Source organism: Galleria mellonella, unplaced genomic scaffold, assembly GCF_026898425.1.
Source record: "Galleria mellonella isolate WM207_F2 unplaced genomic scaffold, CSIRO_AGI_GalMel_v1 utg132, whole genome shotgun sequence".
NCBI lineage: Eukaryota > Metazoa > Arthropoda > Insecta > Lepidoptera > Pyralidae > Galleria > Galleria mellonella.
The window spans coordinates 7,847,210-7,859,617 of NW_026441989.1; the positions used below are offsets into that span (position 1 = coordinate 7,847,210).

General features: G+C 32.6%; 1 protein-coding gene across 13 annotated transcripts in view; it reads left to right on the plus strand.

Annotated features, from left to right (window-relative positions):
* Positions 1-12,408, plus strand: part of LOC113518177 (very low-density lipoprotein receptor) — a 238,535-nt gene that overhangs the window by 197,004 nt on the left and 29,123 nt on the right. For 8 of the 13 annotated variants that reach the window (XR_004224143.2, XM_052902639.1, XM_026902968.3 and 5 more), the window contains 3 exons: positions 2,858-2,980; positions 8,328-8,450; positions 10,352-10,578. Coding sequence is in view for 12 of the 13 variants with exons in the window: in XM_052902639.1 (XP_052758599.1) it covers positions 2,858-2,980; positions 8,328-8,450; positions 10,352-10,578 (473 nt within the window). In the remaining variant the exon portion in view is untranslated. Of the gene's footprint in view, positions 1-2,855; positions 2,981-7,561; positions 7,682-8,327; positions 8,451-10,351; positions 10,579-12,408 lie in introns of all 13 variants that reach the window. The other 5 variants (XM_026902972.3, XM_026902969.3, XM_031913261.2 and 2 more) reach the window with 3 other exon arrangements.

A 12,408-nucleotide genomic window follows, 5' to 3' on the forward strand; every position in this document is an offset into this window, starting at 1 on the left:
ATTTCATATAGGTGAGTACATAGATTGAAGACACAAGTTATTTGAGATTCTTGGGGATTGGCTGTTCTCGTTACATATAGAGATCGATAAGTATAAAAGTAGTAGGCACTTCTTTAATAGGTTAGAAAAACCTGTGTTCCTGTGATATTGCGAAATCGCGCAGCATATTATAATTTAATTGGATATTTGGACCACAGAATAATAATTTAAAAGAAAATTTCTATAAATACTTCCAATTTATAGTTTGGTTTTTTAATATTATCTCTATAGAGATTATAAAATAATAATTTGTTAATATAAATAATCTAGAATATATTTAATGAAAACTGAATCTTTAACTGAATGAACTAATTTGCAACATGACAATAAATCACTTCTTTAAACCTAAAATAAAATAGTGATCAGGATAAAACTTGAACTAGGTAGGTTACCTAGAATAATTGCACGTAAAACATTAATGAGGAAGTTAACGCGATAAGCGCTTCAAACGAGAATTGAAGCAAGAAAACGGAGAGCAGAAGCTCGCATTAACATTCCAGTGCAGAAGAGGCAATAATGTGGGTGTTACACGGCGAAGCGTTTCACTCGAGCAAATGGCCGACCCCGCCCCGTAAGGGAATACCTTTTACACTACGTCTGTTATTGTAGCTTCGTATTAGGTACTACCCAAATATCCCACAGTCCCAAAATAAACGAGGGTAAGGCCCAAAAAATTCCGGAATTCTTTCCGCATTTCAATATTCAGCTTTCCTTTTTTCTAAATTAAAGTTGGAATTACACCCGTTATTACTATTGAAGTACCTATTATACCGACTACAAGAACATTCAAGGGTAGATTTTTGCCTCGTGCGTATTCTAACCCAATTATCGACGAACAGGCGGGAACCATTACAGAATTTTAAGAGAGCCTATAATTTGATGAGCAACGTGATGTTTCAGTAAAATCTACGGTACGATTTTTGGTAGCGTAGTAGAATTTATTACCTTTGCCGTAGAAGGGTTATACTGGTACGTACGCAGCGAAGCCACGTACAGCGATATTATTTGGTGGGGTGCGTTTTGTTTACAAATTGTTCGACGGCGCGTGCCGCGCTCGGCTCGAATCACCTCGAGATAAAGCGGCTGCTGTTACCCGCTGATAATTTTCTTCATCCTTGTTTTATACGCACGTTGAACGGTGATTTCAGCCGTAAATGGATTGATCCGGCTTACAGTTTGATAGAGGCGACATGATAAAGCATACAAATAATACCATTTAAAAATATTAGATAACAAATTGTCATAAACCAATTTTCACTGTTTTGTGCGAAAAACGTTTTTAATATTTCTGATTACATGGACCTATCTAAAAGTGTATTTTATTTATTTATTAATTTAAAAGATCTCTTCTACAATATTAGAATAGAATAAAATAAGTTTTAAGTTATATGATGGAATACAAATATTTTGATATATGGGAAATTTTATCATAAATATTAGGTAAATATCAATTTAGATCACTTTTATATTTTCCTATGGCAAGTTCATGAAGCGAGATCTAAAATAATGGAGAACTCGATAGCGAATGCTTATATTACTGTACTTTATCCGAAATGTACAATTATTTTTTCTTGTACGTTCCGTGACGTATGAAATGTTTTTACATATCATATAATACGTGAAAATTAAAGGATTCTAAAAGCGTCAACGCGTTCGTCTTTACATCTCATACAAATAAAAAAGGGAATCGAGTACTTTCCAAAGTATTATCATGGGATATTCACGTTTCACGTAGCGGTGTTATGAAACCTTTTTCTACGTTTTAAGTCGCCAACAAAATGTCTATCTGCAAAATTACTTATGGCTGAAAAGTATTGGTAATTTTTCTATACTAAATTAATAAGCAGTGAATAATATTAGGTAAATTAGTTATTGTTTTCTTACTTTCATTGTAATACAACTAGATAATAAGTAAATATACTTTTATTCTTTACACTTGTAAGGCCTGTAAAATCATAAGCTATGTACTAATGGCGTTTGTGTAATTTATATTTATAAGCATAGAATTAAATAGGTCAGGAATTTGAAATTCACACATACATTTAAAGGAGACGTAGGACTTATAAGGTCAAGTTAAGTCTAGGCTTACAAATTAAGCACACGTAAAGGTGCTTAAAATCTGTCAAATGATCGACAATGAGTTGGTGATATAAAACGCGCAAACGAATAACAAAAAAAAAAAAACTAATTATATTTATTAGAATATACAACGTAATAAGTGAGTAAAAATTTTCAGGCAAATGAAATTGCAGAGACAGCGTGTTAATTATTATGAATTTGACAGTTTGTGAAGATCATATTTAGGTAGATGCCTGATTGGAGTATCTTATGAGTTGAGTTCATCATAAATCTAGAATATGTTAATAACGGTATGTTAGATTAACACTTTATACTACTTATGTGGGCAGCGGCGAGATACAATTGATAACGATAATGATAATCTATTTGACCGAACATGGTAACCATTTCTATATCTAGTGAAGTTGGCGTTGATTCGCTCGAAGATGACTGACGTAGCCAATCCTCACGGTTAACCTCTTTCGTGATAAGCACGTGTGTATAATACTTACGTAAATGGCGGAGGATAGTCGAGCCTTCAACAAGTCACGTTTATGATTGAGGTCAGCTATACGCTGGTTCTCAAATTCGCGATCGAGTTGATCAGACCCGTCATTTATACCAAATTTTACCATTGAGATTAGTGATAAATCGAAAGAAAATAGATACTAAGTGATATCTATCAGGTCCTGAATAGGTGTCTAGAATGTACATGACTTATAATATTTATTACATTAACCATATGTTATATTTGTTGCAGAGAGCCGAACCTGTACTTCATCGGAGTTCCGATGCAAGACCGGACGGTGTATACCGTTATCTTGGCGTTGTGATAACGAGAAGGACTGCTCCGATGGATCAGATGAAGAACCGGGCACATGTAGTACGTACACATTCATAATCATTGAGCATTTATTTTTTTCATTTTTATGATATTGACATATAATATTATACAAGAGCGTCGTGATCTAGTTCTATACTTTCCGACTTACTTATACCCCGGAAAGATCGTAAGTTCCAAACAGAAAAACGGGAAGCTTGCTCTCTACCAATAGATTCTAATTATGTAAAATCAGTAAAATGTACGCTTATTGATTATTAATATACATTCAACTAACGGTAATAATATTTGAAAATTGTTCGATTACCTGATCAGGACTGTCATGTATTTTTTTAACAATTACTACGTAAAATATTCTGTTTTTAAGTTAGTAAGATAAGACCGTAGCCATATCTTAGTGGTACGAGTATACTACTAACACTTGTAGTCGTCTTCTTTTATGTTTAATTTGAGTTTTATTTAGAGATACAAAAAATCTTAATTTTTAATGTATAAAAGTGTACCAATACCCATTTATATATTAAATCAAAGCTTAAAATACAGACTCCAAATATTTTTTTAGAACTTTTTAAGTCATAATTTACATAGGTCCAATAAAAACAAACAACGGTGTATGTATTCTAGGTGATGAAAATAAGCAAACTTACTTTAGCAAATTGACTTGGGTTTTATATATAGTGGACGCTATTTTTTGCGTGTGTGTAAGTGGTCTGGTGTATTATAGATACAATGTTGTATATCTAGTAAAAACGACAGACCATAGACAAAACGATCACTCAACACTAACGCGAGAATCTTTTTGCTGTCGTCAAAAACTTAAATACATATACTTATATATACACCATAGGCAGATCCTTACATAACATACACAACAAGCATCTATTATAAAACAAATCAAAATGTTTTTTAGTAAATAACAAATTATTGACTCTGCAGATTTAATTAAAAGGACATTCTTTTTAAGATTTTAAAATAGAGACCTTCCATAATTCACTCGTATTTTTTAATACGATATGTTCATCATTTTTTAACTAATTTTAATGGTCTTTTTAATTTCATTTGATCTCATTCAGCAGTTTCATAATTGTGACAGTTAATTTTTTCATAGTTGAAGACCCTACGTTAATTTTTACATGGCTAGTTTTAAAATAGGTATTACTACTCAAAGTATCAATGTTCAAATATTTTGGATTTGAAGTTACCTAATAAGTTAAATGTACGTAAAACATATTTCATAGAAGGGTATTCAAAATAATCTGATTAACTAAATTAATTTATCGTCATACTATCAAATCAAACGTTTTCGTTGGTCAAAAGATTTCAATTAAATTTATAGAAATCTTTTAGCGACTAAATGAATTTAATGGTAGGTAAAGTCCAATCACAATTATACGGGGAATTTGTCCTAAGATGTTGGTGCATTCTTTATAATATCACTCTATACGCTATGTGATAATCATGATAAAGTCATTATTTGTATACAAATCGTATATAATCAATACTGGGAGTAACGAAACATTTAATAACCCAAAATGGGAAAGTTATTCAGATTCTTAAATTACTGATTGATTTGAAGTTTCCCAATACATTATCATCTTTAATACTTAGTTGACCTCTGACTGGAAATTATGGAAAGTAAAAAGAAAAAAATACGTATTTCGACCTGTGTTCTTTGGGGAAAAGCTGTACAGATTGACGGTTCGTTACATGCTTTATAATTTGTTATGATGTTTAACTTTTAGAAAGTCATAAATCGTTAGTGGATGAGCAAACGCGTATGAGATAATTCTGCGTAAAGAATCCCAAAAAATAATTATCTTGAGATTTATGTGAAAAGTTTTAAGGTAGGTACGTTAGCACGCGTATTTCGTCCTTGCCGAGACTCCCGGCGTAGATTAAAATCTTAATTACGGCTCCAAGTTTTCAGGATTAATTTTATAATCTTTGCCCTCTCTTTTACCTGTTTTCGTTATGAATTGTGAATTTGAATCCCATTTAAGTCCATCGATTGTAGAGTCTTAACAAAATGAATGGATCAACAGTTAAGGAGAATGAATTGAATATAAACGTAAGTCAGTAGGTACGTATATCTGATATTCAATCTTGGTATCTATTTAAAAATATTATATCGATATACAAATTCATATAATTAATAAGATATAACACAATATTTTGGGTTGGAATTAATATAGTAATAATAATTTATTTTTCTATTATCTAATCTATAAAGTCTTGTAGGCATATAAAAAAAGTAAAATAAATTAATATACTCGTTTGAGTATTACCTACCTATTAATAGATTATATTACCAACTTCATTAATTGAAGTCATTTGATGTTGTATTATATAACAGTAAATATAAATACACTGTAATAAAGATAATTATGTATATACATTAGTCTATATCTAGACTAACCTAACTATATGTGTAAATTTTATTTTTATACTTTATGAGTCTACTTTATTAAATAACTAGTTTAAAAAAATTGAAATTTAAAACATGTCGATAGGGACACATTTGGATCACATTCATATATTCTAATCGCATATACAAGGGGGAAAGGGATTGTTAGCAATGGAGTTTGATAGCCTCATTGTTAGCAATATGACATATTAGGTCGATCTCTACGTGGTTTCCCCTGGAAACCATCGTGAACAATTCTTATTGAATTCGTCACGATGGGCTAACTGACCTGCTTCATCCTCACCTATCATCCTTTACTGGTGCCCCGCCGGTGTATACCGATAGCGCGGGTGGGGTTACCATTCTATTATCACCCATTATAAAGAATCGCATATACATATAATTCAAATATATATAATTCGAATTACACATTCACTTCCATGAGCATTTACTTCGGATCGTTTCACTGTAAACTGATTTCCTCAAAGATGTGTGTAGCTCAAAGGGAAGATACTATCGTATTAGTCAAATACCATAAATTAATACCTTGACTAACTGCACCTACTTGTACTGTACCTACTGTGTACCTATTAATAGGATAGTTGGTTATATTATATATCTGACCCATTTCCTTTACTTTAAATAAAAAATAAAAGCGAAGCCATTATATTCATGCTCACGACTCTATCCCTGAAAGGCTAGTCAGAGATGTTTATGAATTTTCTATATGTCATGTAATTACAAATTATACAAATTCATAAATATTCGTATGAGGAATTTATGCATTACAAAAATATTACTCCAACTAATATACAATTCTAGGAATAAATATTTTTAATATGAATATAAACCCGCCATTTGAATAATACAATGAGAAGTATATACTTTTTTTTCTAATTGTAGTGACAATTTTTTATTATTAATATTTTTTGAAAAAGGTATTAATACTTTTGACTTGGCCGGCTAATGATGATCTCAGTTTCACTATTATAATACAACAATGTTTTATAAGTTAAATGGATCTCCTGTTCTCCATCTCGTGAGTCGGGACAATTACCAACTAATAGGTCACGACGCTCTTTTTTTTTCATAAATTGAACAATCTATGAAGATCGAAATATACATAGATTGGTTGGGCTTAATTTGTAGATATTTTATAATGAAAGTTGAGCAACTTAGTTAATTGTATATTAAGAGTATATTATATATAAAATATATAAAAAAAAATAAACTATAAAAAATAAATTAGGACAATCATAATCATTTCGTAAAATTATTTTAATTTCACACACCTCAAAATTAAGGACAACGATAAAGGCAATTTAAAATCGGTGTCCAGAAATTCGACAAACAATCCTAAAAGAAGTAAGTGACTCAATAAAAGCCAGTAAAGCGGACTTCTAATTCCTTGTTGTTTTTTTTCTCAAACAGTAACAATATGTACAAAAAGCCAGCGGAAGTTCGCAAGGCTTTATTTCAAGGGGAGGGTTATGGCAACCGCGGGCTCACAACTTTGTACACTTAGTGCCATTGTAAGTCGACCCGACATAATGGAAAATCCTTTTTATTTGGCATGGACACGCAATGTGGTGTACATATAACTTTAGTACGTAGGTACTATGTAATAATGTAGCAATATTACCTACTGTTATGATAGCGAAGATTATTTATTAAAATTTATATATGAAGTAGAAACACACATAGGAGGTAGCAATGTATATATTTCCATCTATTTGAAATATAACTTCCGTCAAATACCTAGACTAGTGTTTATATAATTATCTACTGAGCTAAACGCAACAGTCAAGAAATGAGAATAAGTAAATACTTAAATTATTATGGCAAAAGAGGAAAGAGTTCATTTTTCACATTAACATATAGGATACTGTTCGCGAATTAGTCGCGAGAAATCGTGGGGAATACTAACATGTTCAATGCCAAAAATTCAATCATTTATTATAAATCAATGATAAATAATTAGGTATGATTTGTGTTTCTATTTGCCAAATTCTCTTGGAAGATTCTTATAAAATCATGATAGTTAATTTGGAGTTTATTTGTTAATGACAACATAATACAATGTTAGACTCAAATAAAGATTCTGATTTTATTTGGTCAAGTCGCGTTTGTACATAATATTGATTTGGAGTTTTCTTTGCTTATCGTTTGATTTCAATCTGTTAGTGATTTGCAATATCAATTTAACTTTTAATACGCAGCTACAGTACGAAGTTGCCCTGAACACAAATTTGTATGCACAATTGGATACTGCATTCCAGCCTCATGGCAATGTGACTATGAGGCCGACTGCCCTGACGGTTCTGATGAACATCAATGCGGTAAGAGCATGCTCGATACAATCAGCATGTTACAGGACAATTATTGGCATGAGGAAGACGATAATAGAAAAATGTCTGCACTAAGAGCATGCAATAAAAATAATATTCGTGGGTAAATCTAAAAGTCTAATATTTAGGTAAATACAATTTATGAAAAAAAAATAAAAAAAAAATACGTGAATTATAAAAATATTGTAATACAAAACAGAAAACAAAGCAACGGAAAAATATAATTATGATTACATTAACGTACCTATGTACCACAAAGGATTTTTTATCAAATTTTCTTAAAAGAGAAAGGGAAATTTGGAACGAATGAACGTAATAATTGTATTTGAAGACATATCAAATAAGTAATTTCGTTTGAGCTCAATCTAAAGTTTTCGTTTATCTCAGTACAATTGTATTTGAGTTTTCAACAGTTATGAAGTCGTCGGGTGTGTATTTTCCTTTATTCGTGTCACATCTCAGCCCAAGCATTGATTTTAGGATTACACAGAAAGGTATTAGTAATGAAGTGCATGAAGTTGCGATGATATTAAATTAATTTAGTTTTATGACGTGTCATCCTCCAATTTCTGCTCGGGCGTTATATCATATTACTCGCATCGTACATACTTAGCATGTGCATGACTTGGGTTGGCAGAAGTGGAGGCTTGCGATCCTGAAGAGTTCACTTGCCGGGGAAAGCACGGAGAATGCGTGCCGCTCACCTGGATGTGCGACGACAATCCTGACTGTTCCGATGGATCTGATGAAAAAGCATGCAGTAAGAGTTTTTTAACTTTTCTTTCAAATAGTGTAAATTTTTAATTATCTATGATATGTTTTATGTATAAGTAAATAACTATTATATTGTTTATCTATAAGTAAGTACGTTCTTTTTTTACTTCATATTTGGGTCTCCATTCATTTATTTTTTGGTCACACCATCATTTGATTGCAAAATTAATATAGCAAGAATTGGTTATACGTGTTATTATTATTATCTAATTATGTTTTTAGCTTCAATCCTGAAATTTATATGATGAAAATTGCATGATCTTAACTGCTTTATCATATAATCGTAAAGGTCGCTTAAATAGCACAAAGAGCATGACTATATAATATATGAGCAATAATGTTACAACGCCGCTGTAAACATTATCTTCAATTTAATTTATTGGTTGTAATGTTTTAAAAGAAAACAAAGTTTACCCACGTTTTTAAACCTTTGATGGACCCGATGTTTAACTATTCCTCTTCGGCTTCGGCAGTATCAATCAATCATTGGGGGTCCCACCCCAACCAAACACTCTGTATTCTATCAACGCCCGGCTCATCCGTCTATAAATTCTTATCTACCCGCACCGGTTCGACCCGCCCTGAAGCGTGAGCGATGACGTTGCGTGTGTACCCCAACACTCGCCAAATTTCTTAGGCTCCTGAAAGCATCGCTATGATTATGTCATAACTAATTCCATTATTTGCCTATATAGTTATAATGATAATAACAGAATATTGAATATAATCGAAGTCCTATCTAAGACAATTACAGTGGTTTGATGTCAATTATATAATCAATAAAATAAGATACCTTATTCCTGATTATAATACAGGAACAAGGTATCTTATTTTATGTAAATTAAGACCCAGTTTCAAATTTCGGTTGCTGTAATTTAAGAAATGAAATTCTCTAAATTAGATAGTGTTAAAAACTTTGAACTATGACAAGAAGAGGGGATTACTTTCTTACATTTTGTAGTAAACCGTAGTTAATTTATAGTGAGAAATTTGCGTGATGTTCTAGGCATACTTATATAAGAGGTATTTTTAAAACCCTATAATATACGAGTGTTACGTGTGTCGTCCATCGTTTTATTATACGAAAGTTTTTTTTCTAAATTATGTATATATTTTTGTAAAGAAATTTAATTAAATGGAGATATTTCAGAACTAGAGACTATAGAGCGATATAATAAAAAAAAAGTGTAACAGAGGCGACATTTGAAACGAGGGACTAGAAAATGAAATACTTTGCAAGATAGCAATAATTTTTTTGTGTTAGGGTTATTTTTATTTTCCTTTCTTCGTTATTTATATCCCTACCGTGCCATGGATTAATATTAAATTACTGTTTTTCCAATTGCTGGTTAACATGCTCTCTGTGTTAATTTTTTTTGTGGTATATTCATGTTTTACATATATTCAATTATTCTTTGCATGTTATTTTATGTATGCAATACAAATTACAGCTTTTCTTTTAAAATTGGATAATTTATTTACCTTTCTAGTTTATATAAGTACTTAAGGTTTTTTAATTAGGGAACAAATAAGTTCTGTCTGAAGGAGGAATCAAGAGTCGAAACCGGAGTATATGCATGAGACTAATTATAGAAGTGAATTGAGTAAGAGACGTATATAAGGATTTGACAATTGATTCTCTCTGTGTATCTCGAAAGAATTTTTGTGAAAGTAGGTCCACTAATAATAAAGTATTTGTTCAATATTAAACAGAAAATAAAAAGATTGTAGTTACCCATCGAAAACTCAAAGTCCTATTTTTTTAACATTTTTTTTTTATATACAGAGACCGACCAAATTCGTTGTGTTAAGAAATTGTTCTTTCTTACATATTTACTCCTATATATGTCTGTGTTGATGAGTTAAAAATTATTTTTTTATATCCAGATGAAACATGTCGTTCTGATGAATTCACATGCGGGAATGGAAAATGCATACAACAACGATGGGTTTGTGATGGCGATGATGACTGTGGCGATGACAGTGATGAAGTGAAATGCCCAACACCTACGTGTCAACCTCACACGCATTTCTCTTGTGCGGATGGCCATTGCATATCTGCTAGATGGCGCTGTGATGGAGATATTGACTGTCCGGATGGAAGTGATGAGATGGTAAGTATCTTGATAATAGAGGTTTTATTTATAATACGAGTACTTTCCAAAATATAAGGGCATGATTATATGAACATTGATAACTGGTCACACACTGTACGATCACACACTTGCTATACACTGATGTAACTTTATAAGCAAAAGTTTTATGAGATTTATATTCGGTTTATTTCATATGCAAAATTTATTTAGCTCTTACATAGTTGTATTGGATGGAAAAATGTACAAGCACAGAAGCCGTAAAAGTTAATAGCCACATTACGCAACTTTACTGATCATATTTATTATCTTTATATAGGATAGTGTAAATACTAAAACTATTTAACGGCGATTATAGAACAATTAGGCTACATAAAAGTATTTAGATAGACCGTATGCTAGTAAAGTATTTTGTTGGTAACTGTTTAAATTTTACTTATAACACTCATGCTTACAGCTTGCAAAATCTACATTACGAGGTTTGTCCGGAAAGTACGTATAAAAGTTTTTTAAAAATTTTATTTTACAATTATTCAGGTAAATCAATTTTATCCCCTTCAAAGTACTCCCCCTGTGACATAATGCACTTGTGCCAACGCCGTTTCCACTGTGAGAAGGCTCCTTGAAAGTCCTCTGGTTGTAGGTTTCTCAGCTGCCCCGTCGTAGCTTTTTTTATCTCATTTATGTCCCCCAAATGCCGCCCCCGAAGTACCAATTTGGTTTTTGGGAACAAGAAGAAGTCACACGGGGCCAAATCCGGCGAATAGGGGGGTGTTCGGTCACCGTAATGGAATTTTTACTCAAAAACTCACGGACAACAAGAGAGGTGTGGGCAGGGGCATTGTCGTGGTGAAGAATCCAACGCCCCTCTCGCGCCAATTCTGGACGAACTCGTGCCACACGAGCTTTGAGGCGTCTGAGCACATCGACGTAGAATTTTCCATCAACTGTCTGGCCTGGAGGGACGAATTCTTGATGGACAATCCCCCGAACATCGAAAAAAACAATCAACATTGTCTCGGCCCTCTCTGAATCTTTTTAGCCACTTGTGGACGGTTGGTTCCTTCACAGCATCATCCCCATAAACTGTTCTGAGATCGGCAAAAATTTCACGGCCATTCTTGCCGAGTTTCGAGAGAAACTTGATTACGACGCGCTGCTCTTCAACGGAAGCGGGCTCCATGCCGACGGGGTTTCGTTAAGAGGTAACTTCACAGATGGCGTGACAAGCCAGTTCGCACCGCACGGCGGTCAGACCAGAACTGAAGCATTGTTAGGGACATAAGGAAGGGGTCCTGCGCTTACCTGGCCTCCCCACTCCTCTTTCTCGCATTCCAGAACACTTTTATACGAACTTTCCGGACAGACCTCGTATTAACATGGCTGACATATTCTTACTAGACGAGATAATACTAATTTGGGTCTCACCTAACAAAAGGAATATCTTAACCTATTAATCGTATTACCTCGCTTGCTAGGCGAATTGGTAAAGGATTTTCTTTTGAGGTTTTTTTTCTCTTGCATTGATAATCCACTCGTAATTTATTCTCTTAATCACCTCTTTCGACTCTCTTCTGGGGTTGAAAGAAGACGTAACACATTTGATATATTCTTATATTGTTATCACACAGTTTTTTTCTGCTTACTAGCAATGAAATAAATGCTGTGCGCATGACAATTTTTGAGTCCTATCGATTTTTAATTGATTATTAAGTAAGTTAACTATAATCACACTGATCATGGTTTTGATAATATAAAATATTAATATTCATATTCGTATATAGAAGTATAAAATGTCGTAATTCAACGCTGATTTTTTTGTTCTGTAACGAAGTGTGTACATTTATGTCA